Genomic DNA, 20,000 nt, shown 5'->3' with positions numbered 1-20,000 from the left:
ACTGACAGCTGAATTCAGTGAAGTGTGACACGGAACACTGTCGGCGGTTCAAGCGCTCACACACAACTATATTTTTCTTCTGCGATATGGTACCAAACATATTATCAGATTAACATGTCATTTCAATGCTGAAAGAGAGTGCATTTATTTCCAAGAGACGATTTTCAAGTCGGAAGACGGTAAGCAGCGAAAGAATTCAGAGGTGTTTTACTCACCGCTTGCGGTTTTAAAATTTGTGCAACAAATAAACACAACCAGTGCAGTTCCGCTCATATAAATGCAGGTTTTTCTTCAAAATATTCAATACACATTTCAGAGTGAAGGTAGTAAACGTTTCTTAACAAAAGATGATGTGGTGTTCTCTGACATTTAAGCAACTAGCTACAAATAAGCCGCGAAGACCGACTTCGATCCTTGTTGACAGCGAAACGGCTGACACTTCGATTACACCATACGTCGAATTTCTCATGAATTCACGTCTTGAAAAGTTTCTCTTCATTGTAGATGCTGTATTGGTATTTTGACTGCTCTACTTTGCTTTCTTGAGGAGATTGAATCACTATTTGTGCGCTAAGTGTTTAAAATGCTGTAGACGACAGTGGCCACTATGTTGCCTGTACTTCTCCAAATTTGAAAAGTTCAAGCTCAGATTCAAAAACCTGTCGCATGCGCGTCCGTGATAGTGCGCCTTTAATAATACTTTCGATACACGTTCTTTACATAAATGCATAGCAATGCAACTCGTCTTGTTATTCCAAACTTCAAAGTTGACCCAGCGAACGCGCTTAATAATCAATGATTTCTCCTAGATTTGTGTTTTGTAAAGTAATGGATGGATTCCTCGAGGATTCCGGTGAAAGTGGTGTCTATGGATCGTATATAGCCTGTCCCAGGCTCCCAGATAGTCGGAAAAACGAAAGCAACTGCGTGTGAAAAGCGAGTGGTGGCTTGAGTCGAGGCGAGGCGGGAGAGCCTGAAAGCATCTCTTTAAGGTTAATGCTAACCTTTTGGGGTGCCCTCGGGGAAATCTTTCGTAAGCGCGTTATTTTAGGTAAAACTCCAGCAACTATGTATCACCGAAAAGGTAACAAAGTGAAAAATCCAAAAATATGAACATTTTTGTTTATTATGGCTTTCTTTAGCGCGCGCGAAACTTCAAACTCAAAACCATGCATGTTGACTTTGCTGAATTACCCGCCTTCGCATCATCACGCACAACAAAACAAACTGTATCAATCAGCACCTTATATGCTACCAAAGTGTGTCGAGCTTTTAGGATCTTCCTATTAGTTTCCTAGAAATAAAATAAATTTTGAAGTTGACCCATACAAAATTTTCCGTTTCGCGACACGCAGAGACGCGTCAAAGTAAAAATATTTCGAATTTTTCAAAAGCCCGACACAATTTCGTGCACCAATAACCGACGATCATTTTGCCCAAATTTCGTAGAAATCTACAAATCTACATATATATATATATATATAGTCACACAAGCTCCACAAAATATTCAATAGAAACAACCTCAAGGTCAGCTACTATGGGGCGCCAAATGTAAAAATATTATTTAAGTACTTTCCCCCTATATTTTGTGTTATTTATAAATAACACATTCAACTACCTTTGCGATTTATAAATCACAAGGTTACGAACTTCGCGATTTATAAATCGCAAAGTTACCAACTTTGCGATTTATAAATCGCAAGGTTACGAACTTTGTGATTTATAAATCGCAAGATTACAAACTTTGCGATTTATAAATCGTAAGGTTATCAACTTTGTGATTTATAAATCGCACAGTTGGTAACCTTGCGATTTATAAATCACAAAGTTCGTAATCGTGCGATTTATAAATCACAAAGTGTGATTTATAAATCGCACATTGCGATTTATAAATCACAAAGTGCGATTTATAAATCGCACTTTTGCGATTTAATAATATAACCGCAAACACATGAAATTCATGCCGCGGGCTCGTGGTCCAATGTTTTGACTTTTTGGTTCAAGACAAAACTTGACAAGACCGCTCTCCTCAGCCGTCTCACGAACAATTTCTGATGCATCAAGTGCTCAGGAATCATGACAGAAAAGTGAGGTAAGGATAGGTTTTATTTTCTTCATCAATTTTATTTCGATTTATGGCGAATCGGTCTGAATTGTAAGCTTCGTTTTATTGCCATGTTTTCAATTTTCAGAGCTCGAGATTACAGCATCTTTAACGTAGCGCATCCATCCCACCAACCGCTCCTTCTCAGGTTTGAACGATTTCATCTAGCTTCATCTTTACCTGTGTCGTTGCGAGTTATCATTAAGGAATGAGAGAAGTGATCCTCGGACTTCAGTCGACAATTGAAGCAACCATTTTCGCTAGACCCCTGAAAAATACAGGTCGCTCTAAGACTCTAACGGAAGTCGAACCCATGACCTCTGAAATACCGATTAATGCTCTACCAACTGAGCTATGAATCTTTGAAGCAGAATACTTCAGAGCAGGTCAATTTATTGGGCTCATTTCTTTCCGTGACGGAGTCAATCAATGAAATGAATCTCTATTAACATTAGCAGAAATTCCATCAGTGCCAAGATGCAAAAGATGCTGACAAGTGCATATTATATTACATCATTTCGCTCGCAAAAGTGTCTATGTCGGACGTAAATATGAAATTCAGGACAAAATGATTTTCATCCTACTTTTTCGAGCTCGGCAAATTAAAAAAAGAAGCTTACAATTCAGACCGATTCGCCATAAATCGAAATAAAATTGATGAAGAAAATAAAACCTATCCTTACCTCACTTTTCTGTCATGATTCCTGAGCACTTGATGCATCAGAAATTGTTCGTGAGACGGCTGAGGAGAGCGGTCTTGTCAAGTTTTGTCTTGAACCAAAAAGTCAAAACATTGGACCACGAGCCCGCGGCATTATTTTATGTGTTTGCGGTTATATTATTAAATCGCAAAAGTGCGATTTATAAATCGCACTTTGTGATTTATAAATCGCAATGTGCGATTTATAAATCACACTTTGTGATTTATAAATCGCAAGATTACGAACTTTGTGATTTATAAATCGCAAGGTTACCAACTGTGCGATTTATAAATCACAAAGTTGATAACCTTGCGATTTATAAATCGCAAAGTTTGTAATCTTGCGATTTATAAATCGCAAAGTTCGTAACCTTGCGATTTATAAATCGCAAAGTTGGTAACTTTGCGATTTATAAATCGCGAAGTTCGTAACCTTGTGATTTATAAATCGCAAAGGTAGTTGAATGTGTTATTTATAAATAACACAAAATATAGGGGGAAAGTACTTAAATAATATTTTTACATTTGGCGCCCCATAAGCTACAGCTGCACTACAAACGTGGCTAACATAATCAAAAGCCACAACCAGAAGATCCTGAATGAGTGCAACGAGTCCTCCAGTGAGAAGAAATGCAATTGTAGAAACAAAAACCTTTGCCCTCTTGACGGTGCGTGCCTAACCAGCAACATTATCTACCAAGCTACTGTCACAACAACTTCCGGTAACTCAAGATCCTACATTGGCATGACGGAAAACGAATTCAAAACACGGTACAACAACCACAAGCTTTCTTTCAATAACAAAAAACACTCACATGACACTGTACTTTCCAAGCACATCTGGGACTTAAAGGACAAAAACATCGACTACGCAATCAACTGGCGCATCGTAAAAAGAGCAAAAGCGTACAAAGGCAACCCTTCTCGCTGCAACCTGTGTTTATCTGAAAAACTTTGCATCTTGAGCGCAAAAAACGCCTTTCTCTTGAACAAGAAATCTGAGCTGGTAACGACATGCCGCCATGAAAACAAGTTTTTCACGACAACCAATCACCGGAAGCGTCGCTGCAACCGTTCCTAAATTTGAACACTTATATATGACACCTTCTCGTAGACAACGATCAGTCTGATGATCGCCTTGAGCGTGAAACTCGAGTAACTAGTAATACTTTCCTTCTTACATTTGTATATATATATATATATATATATATATATAAAATGAAATGACGTGATAAATTGATCATCAGCTAAAAGGGCTCAATGGGTTTACCAGAGCTTTGAATAGATACGTAGACTTGAACTAGGTCAAAAACATTTATTTGCTACTCCGAGTTTCATGCTTCTCACGAAGCAATCATCAGGCAACTGCCAAAAAGAAGGAATACATGGTGTTTTACAGTGATTTTGAAAATAACGGTAGCAATTCACTATAGGCTGGGGTGCATAGCAACGGTTAAACAATACAAACTGTTTCCAGTGAGCTGCTAAAAACAAGCCTTAAATAATTACGCTATTGAGAAGGAATTTCTTTGCATGCCTGCAACTTGTTACAAGCTCATTTCTGTTGTTAAGGGTCGCCAAATCTGGTCTACAAATTATATAGTATTTCTCCCACAGACATAAATTACACTTCTTCGTTACATTTGAATAGGATGAACACTGCAACCTATGAGAAGCTGATTACCGAGAATGTAACGAAAACATACAAAAAGTCATGCCCCAAAGTTATAGACCAACTAAACTCCCAATCCGCCAGAGTAGCTAAAAAACTTGGATTAGACAACCGTATCGAAAAACTTGCAGAGAAAGAAGCTTTCATAACCTTGAAAGATCACAAACCTGAATTTCACGACCATCCAACATGCCGCCTTATCAACCCCTCCAAATCCGAGATTGGTATAATTAGTAAGCGCATTTTAGACGAGATCAACACCACCATAATCCAAAAGACACAAATCAATCAGTGGAAAAATACGACCAGCGTACTGAACTGGTTCAACGCCCTACAGCACAAAGAAAACCTCTCATTCATATGCTTTGATGTATGTGACTTCTACCCCTCTATCACGGAAAAACTGCTTGTCAAAGCACTCGACTTCGCCAATAACTACAGACCCATCAGTGCCGACGAGAGAGAAATCATTTTCCTCTCCAAGCAATCTCTACTGTTTTCCAATGACTGCCCTTGGGAGAAAAAATCCTCTGCCAGCCGATTCGACATAACAATGGGATCTTTCGATGGCGCTGAAACATGCGAACTAGTGGGTTGTTATTTATTGTCCTGCCTAACCAAAAAGTATGGCAACAGCATCGGCCTGTATAGAGACGACGGTTTGGCAGCTTTTAACTCAAACCCTCAACAGATCGAAAGAATCAAGAAGGGCTTCTGCCAAATTTTCCGTGAAAACGACTTAAAGATCACAGTCGAAGCAAACACCACCAAAGTAAATTTCTTAGACGTCACCCTTGACCTCCAATCTGGAAAGCATTATCCCTACACAAAAGAAGGAAACATCCCACTCTACGTTCACAAGAAATCCAATCACCCCCCATCCATCCTAAAGAACATACCGGAATCCATAAACAAGCGCCTCTCAGAAATTTCTTCCGACAAAGAATCATTTGATAAAGCGAAAGAAACCTACCAAGATGCACTCAACAAGAGCGGCTACATATATAATCTAACCTACAGAAAAACAACTCCAGGAACCAAACACCGCAAGAATAGGCCTAGAAACATCACCTGGTTCAATCCTCCGTACAGCCAAAACGTCAAAACAAAAGTTGGAAAGTGTTTCCTCACCCTAATCGGCAAGCACTTCCCAAAATCACACCCTTTGCACAGAATTTTCAACCGGAACACTCTCAAAATTAGTTATAGCTGCATGAGCAATGTAAAAACAATTATCTCCAACCAAAATAAAGCCGTCATTAACAAGTCATCAAATCCACCCGCTCAAACTATCAACACTTGCAACTGCCGTGACAAAAGATCCTGCCCTCTAGACGGAAAGTGCAACGTGCGGAATACCATCTATCAAGCAGAGGTCACAACATCTCAGTCAAAGCAAACTTACATCGGTCTTTGCGACACATCATTCAAATCACGTTACAGAAACCACACATGTTCCTTTAGAAATGAACGCTACAGAAATTCCACTGAACTTAGTAAATATGTATGGGGTTTGAAAGACAAGAAAGTCGACTATCACATTAAATGGCGGATTGTTAGGCATGCGAGATCCTATTCAAATGTAACGAAGAAGTGTAATTTATGTCTGTGGGAGAAATACTATATAATTTGTAGACCAGATTTGGCGACCCTTAACAACAGAAATGAGCTTGTAACAAGTTGCAGGCATGCAAAGAAATTCCTTCTCAATAGCGTAATTATTTAAGGCTTGTTTTTAGCAGCTCACTGGAAACAGTTTGTATTGTTTAACCGTTGCTATGCACCCCAGCCTATAGTGAATTGCTACCGTTATTTTCAAAATCACTGTAAAACACCATGTATTCCTTCTTTTTGGCAGTTGCCTGATGATTGCTTCGTGAGAAGCATGAAACTCGGAGTAGCAAATAAATGTTTTTGACCTAGTTCAAGTCTACGTATCTATATATATATATATATATATATATATATAACCGAAAAAGTGGAAAGAAATCCTCATCTACTATAAAGTGCTCAATAGCAGAGCTAGAGCTATGAATAATTATACTCCAAGAGCTAGGTTATTTGAACATTTACTGCAACTCTGAGTTTCATGCTTCTTGCGAAGCAATCATCAGGCAACTGCCAGAAATAACGGTTACAATCACAGAAATTTGAAATACAGAACAACGGATACGTACGTGACGTCTAGACATGTCATTGCATCTTTACATTTTTTAACATGAATTTCCTAACATGTCTACAACACGATGACAGCTCATTTCTTTTGTTTAGACTTGCCATTTCCGGTTTACAAATGATAAAATACTTTTCCCACAGACACAAATTGCATCTCTTAGTTACATTGGAGTAAGAACTAGCTTGTTTTATCTTGCACCATTTGATGTTATACTTAGCGTTCTTGTCTTTAAGACTCCATATGTACTTACTAAGTTCGGTAGCATGTTTGTAACGCTCGTTTCGGAATGAGCTTACATGGTTTCTATAACGCAATTTGAACGCAGTGTCACAGTATATATATATATATATATGTATATATATATATATATATGTATATATATATATATATATATATACCCTATAATATATAATATATATAATATATATATATATATATACCCTATAAATTCATTTGAAGAGGAGCTATTCCTGGAAAAATTAATCCCGAGTTTTCGGGCTGAAAAGATTGGTAGTAGCCAAAACGCGGAGCCGGGGCCGGGGCCGGGGCCGGGGCGTCCTTTTTTTTTTTTTTGAATTTTTTAAATTATTCTCCTGTACTGTTTTTTCGAATGTTCGGCATCTTCCCTTCATTTATGGTGGAAATTAGTAAAAAAAATAAGGAACATACGGAAGCTACAAAAGGGACATCTTAGTTTGGTTTTTGAAATTAAGAGAACTTCCCACTGAAATTGGAGTTTTTGTGGGGAATATACGCTTACTCCTAGTGCGCACGGCAGTCAAAACTGTGCTATCCTGTCAATCATTTGCCCTTTCACTGGAAACGGTGAATTTCTGTGCGTAAATGACGTTGTTTTCGATGTACCCTATCGAAAGAACGCCACCAAAGTCTTTTTTCGCGAAGTTAACGCAAACAAACACATTATCAATACAAATTTGACGCTTAATTCTAAAATACCAGACTGAATTCGTCTGAAAATAGTTAGAAAAGCACAAATAGCAGCCAAAGCACAACAGCTGTTGTTCGAATCACCGCTCGCCGGCAACCCAGTTTTGGCGCCTAAGTTTGTTGACAAAAAAGTTGCTACAAAATCTTTTAAATGTTTTTCTGGTCCTTTACCTGCGAAACTACTAACTTGACGTCAAATACAACAGTTTTTCCCACTCGCTGAATTCTGATTGGTCAATGTAAATTTCAGTAGCTCTCGCCGAATGTCTTTGGTTGGTTAAATGGTTAGCATTAAGGTTGGGGTTAGGCATACTGTGCATGATAAAACCAAAATTCTCTGCTTTTTTATCTCGGAGGTTTTGAAAAGGGCATCATTCATGGCTGAATCCCCTTGTGGGGGCAGAGGTGGACAGTATCAAAATATCAAGTTCATGCGATATCGGTTTTTAGCGTGAAATTTACCGTGGAATTAACTAGCTAAACAATGGATTTTTCTACAGAAGAATCGAAAGTAAAGAAAATGATTTAATTAAGCAGCAACCGGAAACACCAAAACGCGCACAATTCGAAACCTTTTATTTTCACTAACCCTACAGGGAGTAAGAATAAATAACCAGGGAGCTCCGCTTTTAGGCTTGGCTAAATCAATATGTAATAATCAAAACCAAGTGAGCTTTGAAAAATCACAATAGCTAAGTTGAACCCCTGATAGCGTAGTTGGAAAATGGAATTTTTTTATACTCTTCAGAAGGCATTTTGCAGGCTCTTGTACGTGTTATTTATTTTAAACGATCCAATAGAGTGTTTTTGGTCACTCTGTTTGTGGATATGTATATAGTGAAAATTCCAAACTTTATGATTATTTGGGCATAGTCTTATTCAAGCCGTGAGTTCTTCAATTTGCGCGTGCAAGTAGTACATTTGGATGAAGAGGCGTTTCCTTGTCCTCTTTATTGATTTCCGCACCAAATAATCCTGAAGTTCGAACTTCTGCTTTTTGGTCCTTCCTTCTTTCATTTTTGTGTTATATTCTCTATGTGATCTGTATATTTTTTCTTGTAATATTTTTCATTTGACTGATATTATCACCATTTTATCAATTGGGTTTTCAGCTTCTTTCACTGTATCTCTCTGTTTGCAGCATTTCTTGACATTTAGAACATTAAGTGATGTGCTGAGTTGAACTTCTGTGCTGCTAATAGATTCGACATTTTATTCTTCTCTTTCGATACGACAAGCTCTTTTCTTTAGATTAAACTGCAAATGCTTGCCTGTTCCAGTAAACCCTTAGTCGATCAGTGGATTCCTTGGTTCACCGCGAACATGTTTAATAAAGTGGTACTATGATAAAAAAAAATCAAATTTTTTTGCTTTCTTTGGGTTTCAAAATTATGTTAACTATACACTAAGTGACCCAAGTTTTAAGCCTTAATTTCAAAAAGACTCTTGTTTATTTTTAACTGAAGAAGTGTCATAAGAGTCATGTGAGCAAGCGTCTTTTCAAACATGGCGGAGAAGCTTGATGCAAGCTTTTGGATGACTCAGCCCCAAGCCTCGCTACAAAAAAATCGGTTAGTGAGTGGCAAGTTGGTGGCCCGGCAAATTTTCAGCCCATTTTTCCCGGATAAAAAGACTGCAGTTGTTTTTAAAAATGGGATAATGAATGACTTAAGATAGATAAAATATATATAATAAGGTGGTTTAATGGCCTAGCTTTCATGGGTCCCAGGTTGATGGTTGATCAGGGCATATAATAATTCCTATGGAACGCACTTAAAATCCAAATAACAACTACCGGTACTTTGATTTCTTAGAATGTTCCTCTGGGTACTACAATTGGGGGCTTAGAATGAAAAACGCTCTGCTGAAAAAAGGTGACTTCAACGTCATCATGACAGACTGGAGTGTTGGAGCAAATCAAGACTTAGGAGTGTCATCTGGAAACACACGGCTGGTCGGCGCTCAAATGGCCGAACTTGTAAAGTTCCTAATATACCAGAACAAAAAACCTGAGGATTTTGCTGATAATTTCTATCTTATTGGGTTCAGTCTTGGAGCCCATGTTACCGGATTTGCTGGCAGTTATCTGCAAAGGAACTACAGCATGACAATTGGCCGCATAACTGGTAAGATTCTTTGCGTATTTTTCAATTTAAACGGAGGCTAAGGAAGATGTTTCTGTTCAGTGTTAATTTGGGGGCTTAATTTTTACCCAGCTTAGTTCAATCTTGTTTTACGTGTTTAAATCAGGCGATATGCAGGATATCGTTGCGTTCACAAACACAAAGTTCCTCCTCTTCGCTTTTTTACACCATGGCGGCAAAATATAGACAGTTAAGATAACGCTACTGGCTTAAAACAACCCTGTGAATATCTAGTTAGTGTTTAGATACACTTCGTGGTACTCGTCGAAATTCAGTGTGCAATTAAAATCACTCTGATTAGAGTAAATGTTTAAACAATTTTTGTTATTTTGGGATAGCAATTCTTAATACTGGGTCCTTTCCTTTCCTCGGGTTAGAAGCCCACCACTTGGAGGGAGCAATCGCGTTCCGTAAGTCGAATGTCAAATTCCTCACATCGAGTTATTCTTAGATTGCTAATTCCCGCGTAAATTCAAGACCTTTTTTTTTTTTTTTGGAATTTCACATATGACGTTATCAGACGCGTCACACATTGTTTGGTTAAGTTAACATACATCAATATAGAGCGATTCCCTGCAGTAGCCTGCGTGCAGACGACTCCTATTACTTTCGTTGCACGCGGAAAAGGGGCGTCTGCGTAACGCCATCGCTAATCGTTTCCCAACCTCGCTCCCAGGTTGTTTAATTTTGCGTAAATTATGAAATAACACCCGCCTACCAGAATGACAAAAAGGTCCGACAGTGTGAGGAAATGATGGATTTTCGTGCCGCTATCGAGCATGTTTGCGAAATATTTAAAACCTCTTTGCTTTTTCCCGTGCAGGAGGAATGTCTAAAGGCTGTATGCGTTCGGAAAATGTATATTCAAGCCTTCCGACTGGACATGGCAAATTCCAATCCAGGGTCTTTTGTAGTCGCGAGAGGGTTGGGGAGGGGGAAAAAAGACTGCTTGCAAGCCACCTCTTTTTTAATTCCACCCCTCGCAATGTGACATGTCGTCATTTGCATTGTGTCAAATAACCAACTGAATAACTAGCCAATAGAATCAAAGAGAAGTGTCAACAGACATGATCTGAAATAAACACATGTGAGTTTCGTTGCAAATACGAACCTTTTTCATGGCTAGCGTCAAAACTCCAAATAAAGTTGTAAATGTAGCGAGCCAAAATTACCGCGTTTGTAAATGCTGTTTCAGTGTGAAGTATTATCGGGAACAGGCAAACGTGGTCGCATACCTTTTGAAAATCTGCACCGACAGTAGTAGCGAAGACGTGCGAACTCCTAAAGTCTTCAAATATTGAGAATTGATAGGGATGGGCAACCTCGTTCCCAGGGTTTCTCTTCTCTGCTTCCCGTGGTCGTTGGAAGAAAGACCCTGAGCGCTTACCATTTGAATGGAATTTTTGGAAATTCCGGAGAGAATTCAAATGGAACGGTTCATCCCGGTGGATTGTTTTCGAAAAAAAGGTAATACCTTTCGAGGTATTCCCTTTTTCTCGCTTTGACCGGAATGCCCGGAAATTTCTGTACCATTTGTCCACAATTACAAGTGCCAGAGAAAATATACCGTTTCAACCGGAACAACCCGTTTTTCTGGCAAATGATACGGCACATTCCCATTTTCTTTTTCTAAGTACAAAACGTGCAGTACCATTTGTGGAAACATTCTCACCGAAAATTTCGTTCAAATGGTAAGCACTCCCTGGTTGCGGCTGGTCACGTGACCACCTATCCATCCAAAACCGCGGGGTGGGTGGGTACTCAAGTAAATTTGGTCGAGAGGACGATAAAATACCATCCGGGGGAAGGTGAAGTTGAACAATCGTTGGTTTCGAAATGGCGCTCGGCTTTCTGAGATGTGTTCAGAAGGCGTTACTTTCGGCTGGCTATGACGATATAATTTTGAAAGTGAAACAAGTCATTTGCCTGGAAAGTTTATATTTAAAGAAAGATTTAGTTGCTGTTCTTCCTACCGGCTACAAGCAATCCTTAGTTTTCCAAGTTCTGCCTCGATTGTTGAGGGAAAGAGAGGAAATACGTGCAACTACGTCGGTAACAAAGTCTGTAGTTTTAGTTGTTTCACCTTTGAACGCTATGATGTATGACCAGATGTCTAAATTGAGCGCGAAAACTACTGAGTCAAGCGACATACCGCTCTCTCCCTGCCATAGTAAATTTGTTACTGTGACAATCAAAAACCCTGTTACCCCACCCTTCCAGCAGATTTTTTTACCACCCAGATTCTGGGTGGTCACTTGACCAGCCGCAACAAGGGTCTTTCTTCCACCGACCAAGGGAAGCAGATAAGAGAGACCCTGGGAACAAGGTTGAGGGATGGGATGATAGATAAAGTCATAACGCTTGTGACGTCATTTCTGGTAACGTCAAATTACGTCTTTTACGCAAAAAATACGCGTTGCATGACCCCGTGCGACGTATGATATTTAAATCGGGAATCTTTACAATTTTTTTCAGCTACATTTGTCTTTACAAGTTGGAAGACAAAAGTTAAAAGTCCTTTAAATTCCCTCTTCAGCGAAATAAAATCAATCGACATCTTCAACCTTCGCGATTTGACGCAAGTACACAAGACCTCACGCAACCTAGGCAAAAAGTCAAAAAACGCGCGAAAAAGATGTTATTGGCATTGCAACATTTAATCTGATCGGTTTATTTTGGACCAATCACATTATTGCTTAAATTACAATCCGTCACAAGCAACGAACGGTTTACTGGAGTTTAAGAACTGTTCGATTGTTATTATCGATGTTAAAATAACTCAAACAACACAAAGTATTTCTGCGGCATCTCTGCGAAAACGTCCCTTTCTTCAAGTATCTTCAAGTACGCAATTTACTGATTTTATTCAGTTCTTTCTTGAGCTGCATTGGCATGCTAGATTTTACAAGAGAGCTCACGAAAAGCTTCCACAGAAGTTGCCTCAAACGCCGCCGAAGTTTAATTTAATATTCCCCGGTTATCGCTGGATTATAGGCGGCTTGTTATCCCATGTCACTTTTGACCATTGAGAATACTGCTTTCGGGGACGAACGCAGAGAATTAGAAAATTAATCAAGAGTTACCTGGAAGTCGAAGTTCGGCTTGAGGGATCAGGTGAGATTGTACTGCACATGGGTACTTCATTCAGTCTTCAAAGGAGTATGGCTTGTATTTATCATATAAAGATAATACGGGGGGGGATCTCTGCTAGGGTGGGCACCTGATCCCTCAACCCTAAGATGACGTAGAAGAATCTCAATCAAACGTCGACTTCCAGGTAAGTCTTGTTTAATTTTCTAATTCTTCTAAGTTATCGCCTTGAGGGATCATGTGAGATTTTGAAGCCATGATAAATGCAGACTAGAACACATCAATGCAACATAAGCTCTTTAATCTTAGCCCAACCTGGAAAGAACATCACATGAAATCTTATCACATGCTTGAATACAATAATCAGTTAACTGTTACTATCTTCAACTTCACTAAAAGGCTGCAGTCTCAATTCAGGCCATATAGATTGCTTCAGCAAAAGTATTTTTGTGTTGAATAGGAACACAATAATGTTTAGCAAAAGTTTGCTTGGAGGACCATCCCCCTTTGCTAAGTATAGCCAATAGAGGGGCATCTGCCTGTGAAGCTGCTAAGGATGAAGCACTTCATGTACTATGCGCACTAAATCTAGTTGTGTCGATGCCAGCGAGGTTAAGCATAGAAATTATCCAGCGCCTAAGAGTACCAGCACTGACAGTATGATGAGGCTTCTGGTATGTCAAGAACAACTGCCCGACTATTGTTTTCATCACAATACGTCTTATGAATAGGGCCCTCTTTGTTAGAACCTGCAGTACTTTCAGTATTGAGAGAACTTCTCTGGTCTTTCTGCTGGTCTTTGTCTTTCTGAGTTGTTGTAGGCTTGGCCATTTTCGTTTAGGTCGCAAAGGTGCTGCCCCGAGCATGCGGTCAACTGTCTCGGTGAAAATCTTCGATTCTCACAACAATATTTCCACTATTTCCCAAACAAGGGCTCATCCAAGTGCTTGTACGAGCAGTGATGGTTCTGTGCGGTCGTTGTAAAATCTAACGCCCGTAAAAAAGACAAGGAGAATGCTTTAATGTTTCTGCTGTCCTCGAAGTACAATTACGCGTACCGCACTGAAGTATGCACGCGCACTGCAATCTCACATGATCCCTCAAGCTGATGACGTAGAAGAATTCAAAAAGGGGTGGCTTGCAAGCAGGGTCTTTTTTCCCTACCCTAATCTTCTCGCAGCTACAAAAGAGCCCGCTCGCAGGCTATTCCAATCGTCACCGATGTTGTTTTTGATCGGCAGTGTGTTTAGCTTCATCTCCCTCCGCCACTGGACCTTGACTTGCACAATAGTTTTATTTTCATTTGACGAATCTTGAGTTGGTCGACGTATGATCGCTCTAACAGGAGAAAAGTTCGTGATTACGCGATCTGTGGGATAGCTTTTGACAGGTGTTGAGCGAGCCTTGACCTTTCGGCGAAGAAAATGATCCTTCTAACAGAATTCGCTTCTCAGGGGAAATAGGCTCTACTGTAATGTCAAGTGCCTGTACCTTCTTCTTGACGGAAAGTCCTGCTTTGAAAATCTCCTCGTCGATTTCTCACAAGTTGGTGCGAAGTCCACGCGTCTTTTGTAGTTAACTTTCTAAGGCACTGTTTAAAGATGATGTGAGATGCACAGTAAATTGTAAGGAAAGAATTTGCACATATGCATTATATTTTCCCTCGACCTTGCACCAAATTTCTGTCCCTCGGCTTTTCGATTGAGGAAGCATGTTTAGATTTGTTTTGACTGGAATTACCCCGCTAAATTTTTGAACTGCATAAATCACCGCACACATTATGAGATCACGGTTTTTATAACAACCAATCAGAATTTACTCGTGCAATGCAAACTGTGAGGCAGCCAATCAAAGTTCCCCAGTTTCCCAAGATCTTGACAAACCGGAACACGATTAGCGATGGCGTTACGCAGACGTCCCTTTTCCTCGTGCAACAAATTAAATAGGAAAGGTCTGCACGCAGGCTACTCTACCAGTGAAAAGGTACGAAACAATACAAGTGTGAAGACAAGTTAAATAGGAAAACAGCTCACTTCCGGTTGCCGCCTGTGCCTCAAAAACGTGAAACCGGAAGTGAGCTTTCACTCAAATCTAAATAGCTCGTCGACTATTTGTAGTGAAAACAGAATCGTGAAAACACGTTTTCTATATTGAGCACGCGCTCTTGGAAATTTATTCGACCTTCCAATCCATTGCACGTACTATGAACTCGTCACTCGTAAAGCTTGCCATCGTATACTTAACAGCACAAATGTTTCATCAATGGGTAACCGACTCGTCCCGGCGGCCAATACAAACTTTGCCTGTTGTTTCCACAAAGAAACATTTGAGAAAATTCACACTAAGGGAAAGTTATACTTTAGAAAACGTGTAGAAATGGAATGAAACCTCCATTATATATATAGCAGCTAAAATTTCTACTGAATAATCATTGGACATATAGTAGGAAACAATGTATTATTTACGTTATGGACTTAACCACAGTTTCATCGACAAGAATCGGCACGTGAAACTTAACCTCCTGTCGGAGTTTGAACTTCTCCTTAACCAAGTTAGCTCAAGCATTCCTGTTTGCCAACATGAAGATTCCAAACATTTCCTCCGTGTTCATTCTAACCTCTTCCACCAAAACATTTTCAGCACATCTGACTGCACTTACAAAGTCTTACATAAACTAGCATCAGATCCCGACCTGGTGGTCTTCTCTGGCGATAAAGATTCATCTGTCATCATTATGCAACGCGCCTACTACGTCAACAAACTTGAAACTATGATCGAAGAAGGCATCACTAACGGGAAATACATGGTGACTGAGGACAACACACTAAAAGACCTCAAATCTTTTCAAGATTGTCTGACCCGAAACTTCAAGTCACCTCTGCCACTGAATAAGGTCAAACCGACATCAAACCAGCCGGCTTTCCTATATGGGACTGCCAAAACCCACAAATTCCAGAACTATGAGCAAATAACGAAGGATAATCTGAAACTCCGACCGATTGTCAGCACTTGCGGAACCTTTTATTACGAAACCGCCAAGTTCCTAGCCTCTTACCTACTTCCTCTCACTGAGAACGAATACAGCATCAAAACTACCACCGATTTCGCTGAGCGTCTAAGTAACAGAACTGTTGATGATGATGAAGTATTGGTCTCATATGATGTGTCCTCTCTCTTTAATGAAGTTCCGCTTGATGAAACTATTGACCACATCATTCATGAAATTTACACCAACAACAAGCTACCACAACTCAGCTCAAAGTTACTCTTCAGAGGCCTGCTCTGCAATGTCACCAAGAACACAGTTTTCAGTTTTAATGGAAAGCTATATAAACAAATCGATGGATGCGGCATGGGCAACCCACTATCTCCAGTCCTTGCAAACATTTTCATGGCTAAATTAGAAGCTGACGTAGTCCGACCTTTCAACCCGCCATTTCATGATCGGTATGTTGATGAATGTTTCTCTAAGAAGAAAAAGAACGAGCCTGATGCTCTATTCGAACGACTAAATTGCTACCACCCTAACATTGTTTTCACTGTCGAGGAAAACCCCGACCATTTTCTCGATACTGCCTTTAGTTATACGAACAAGTTCAATTGCAGCGTCTTCAAGAAACCGGGGAAACTACCAACACATTGGAAATCTGAGGTCCCTACCAAGTGGAAAGGAATTGCATCACTAGCGCACTCCACAGAGCCAAACGCATCTCTACCGATTTTGACAAGGACATAAAAACTCTAGAAACTTCTTTCATCAATGCAGGTTATCCGAAACGTTTTATTTCGCATACAATCAACAACTTTCTAAACGACTCGCCCCAAGATGACAACATCATTCCGAGTTTTCTCTTCGAAGAACGAAAGAAAGTTTTCATCAAGCTCCCTTTTTGTGGTAAAAACGAAAAACTCAGTAAGACGTTTATTGAAAAACTCAACAAGTTCACTAATTTCAATTTTATTTTTATAATCCTATGGCAAACAAGGTAAATCAAAACCCTCTTTAACAACAAAGACCAAAACACTCACAGATCCAAAGTTGTTTACAAAGGTGATTGTTCTTGTGGCGTTGATTACATTGGCGAGACTGTACGAAACCTAGCAGTACGAATTGCGGAGCATTCAAATCCTGCTCACACTTCTGAACCTGCAAAACACCTGCGGGAAAACCCATCACATGCTTTCACTTGGCGTGTTCTCTCCTCGGCACAGACTTTTCACAAGCGTAGGATCGTCCAGGGGCTAATGATCCAACAATTCCGCCCCAGTTTGAACAAACAAGTCATTTCTTATGTCTCCAAACTTTTCCCTTTGGGAATTACATAAGATATAAATGTACGCGCGGACGGTCACCCATTTTAACCCTGATGATGGCAAACAACCGAAAACGTTTGGTTTGAATATTTTAATTTTTTAACTTTTAGCCTTGTATATAGAATATAATGTATTAGTACATTTACTGAATTCGTTAAGAAACGTTTAATTGATTACATACTACAAAAGAGCCAATTAAACTTCCCGAATTCATCTTTTTTTTTTTCAATACGTACAGGTTTAGATCCCGCTATGCCACTTTTCACTGGAAGCCGCAAAGATGTTCATCTGGATAAGACTGATGCGAAATACGTCGACATCATCCATACAAACACGGGTGAATTCGGGACTCCAGACAAAGAAGGCGATGCTGACTTCTTACCAAATGGTGGCGCCGCGCAACCAGGCTGTGTGGATGACCCCACAGGTACGTGTTCGTGAATTTCAGATCTCGTTATTCAGTTGAACTGAATGTGGCGTGTGTAGTGTAGCGCCGGGATATGGCCACCACGTGCGTCAAAGTTTACTCACATCTAGTACATCCATTTGAGGCAGAGATTTGGCTGGTCCCTGCCATAATAAGGGTCGAGGCCATTGCAACCAGGCTGTGGGAATGACTCCACGGGTATGTTCTGGTGAATTTCAGATCTCTAATTCAGTTGAACTGAATGTGGCGTGTGTAGTGAGTGTCATAATAACGGTCGAAGCCGTTGAAAAAGGGCCCTTTTTGCGAGCTTTCCTTCCTACACATGCGCTTGTGTTATAGAAATGGACCTTCGTATGAAAAACAAAATTGACACCTCGGTTGGTAGTTGATCGTGGATTTTGGAACAACTTGGCCCAAATACAGAATCACCTACGAAAAAAAGATTGTAAATCCCAAAGTGGCCAGTTAGCTAAACTGATAGAGTACTGCACCAATATCGTAGATGTTATTATTGGTTCAAATCCCGTCCATGCGCATGTCTGAATACCATCAGTTCAGGCCATCCTTTCACCACTACTTTGATAACGTTCATAACTAAAATAGTCTAAAAAATGTTTACCAAAGTGCTTTGTAACAAATTTGATCGTAAGTGTTACTTCCTGTGTTTTAAAGTTTTAAAATTTTACCTTTTGTAATTTAGATTTTAGCATTGTTTGTAATCTTAGCTGATGATTTTACCGTGCATAAATAATAAAATATCATATCATATCATATCATATCATACCGTTGTTGAGGGAGGGGAGGGTCCCTATCAAGTCGATACAAAATTCTTATAAAGGGCTCATCGTCCAGGGCACCTAAGGCATAATTTTTTTCTTTAAAATATATTTTCCGAATTTTGCTTTAAATTAATCAAGTTACTGAAGTATGTATCACCCACAAAATTCGCCACCGAATAAAAGAGTCGTCTCTCGTCTCGTGATAAGGTAAAAATCAAATTCCCTCAAACAGAACAATGTAATAACTTGATTTTCTCGCTTCTAATATGTCTGAACCGTCACTAGGGAATCAAACGCCGATTAAATCTATTGAGACAAGGAAACGCTACTTAATTCGAACTTGTCATTGTTTATTTCTTTGCTTTCCTGTACAGACGTCATGTTCACAGTCGGCTGTAACCACCTGAGGTCCACGGAATTCTATATCAAAACGGTGACGGAGGAGTGCCCCAAGCCGTTTAAAGCACACCCATGTAGTACTTATTTTCTGTATTGGTCAGGGTGGTGCAACGGCTGCGGTAAGGAAGGATGCCCTCTCATGGGTTTCAGGGCTGAGGAAACCCACCCAGAGGGAGAATTCTACCTGCAAACCGGCCCTATGGACACATTATGCCGTGAGTTAATTCTTAATTCTTAACTGTACACGCTTTAGCCTATGCAGAAGCAATTTGCTGCCATGATCTTTGAGAAGAAAGGAGAGTATTTCTTTCCAAGGGTTCGTAATCTTCAGAATACTTTTTAAGACACAAAATGCGATGTGTGTCAATTAGTGTTTGGATGTGAGGCATTCTTAACCCTCCATCCTTGTAGTCACTTATGAGGGCAAAAAAAGTTTTAGATAATAGAATTAATTTGTTAATTCTATTTTGTTTTTAGAGAGGCAGATAAGGGATGCCCGAAAAGTGATTTTGGGTATTACAAATGCCTTTAAAATTTGGATTTTGCCAAATAAAGTAAGAGTCCTCCAGTGTCACCCTTTTAAGCTTTTCGAAAGAAAATTTCAGTGTTTCATCGAAATTAAGTTCTTGTTTTTTGCGCAAGTCGTAAATGACAAAGATACCAAGAATCTTAATGATATTATTTACCTTCTCTATGTTGCTTTGCTGGGTATTAACATTTATGTAATCACTCCCAAGCCAAAGAGCTTCAGTTTTCTCAGCGCTCGACTTCAAACCAGAGCAAATTCCAAAACTTCTCAGTGTCAGGGAAAGACGTTCAAAGGATTTGATGCCCTGAACAAAAGTCGTTAGGTCATCGGCAAAGGTAGCCTACGTGTAGACGAGCAGTGAGACGAGCGAAAAAAATGTGCACACGTCACTTTACATACCCACGGCCGTGCGTGTATTTAACAATTATTCCACGAGCGCGCGTTGGATATGAGATGATAGACAGCCAACGAAACGCATAGCGCCGAGTTGGCTATAATCATCTCATATCCAACAAGCGCGAGTGGAATAATTGTTTTATTGAAAACGCTAACAAATTATGGCTAAATCGTCCCTACTTTATTTTGTAAATACAACAAAACTGATGCGTGCAATTACCAACATGGTATAATAGCTCATATACCATGATGGCTAAGCCTATCAAAACACTAGAAATGCATTATCCAATGATCCAGATTTTAATGAAACTATATATACGCA

General features: G+C 39.7%; 1 protein-coding gene across 2 annotated transcripts in view; it reads left to right on the top strand.

Moving 5' to 3' along the window:
- LOC137999166 (pancreatic lipase-related protein 2-like) overlaps nucleotides 1-20,000 on the top strand; it is a 38,643-nt gene that overhangs the window by 14,673 nt on the left and 3,970 nt on the right. For both annotated transcript variants that reach the window (XM_068845007.1, XM_068845006.1), the window contains exons 4-6: nucleotides 9,415-9,726; nucleotides 17,387-17,575; nucleotides 18,729-18,968. In XM_068845007.1, the coding sequence (XP_068701108.1) occupies nucleotides 9,415-9,726; nucleotides 17,387-17,575; nucleotides 18,729-18,968 (741 nt within the window). The remainder of the gene's footprint in view (nucleotides 1-9,414; nucleotides 9,727-17,386; nucleotides 17,576-18,728; nucleotides 18,969-20,000) is intronic.

This window comes from Montipora foliosa, chromosome 4 (genome assembly GCF_036669935.1).
Source record: "Montipora foliosa isolate CH-2021 chromosome 4, ASM3666993v2, whole genome shotgun sequence".
Classification (NCBI taxonomy): domain Eukaryota; kingdom Metazoa; phylum Cnidaria; class Anthozoa; order Scleractinia; family Acroporidae; genus Montipora; species Montipora foliosa.
This window is presented reverse-complemented; position numbering and strand designations above follow the sequence as displayed.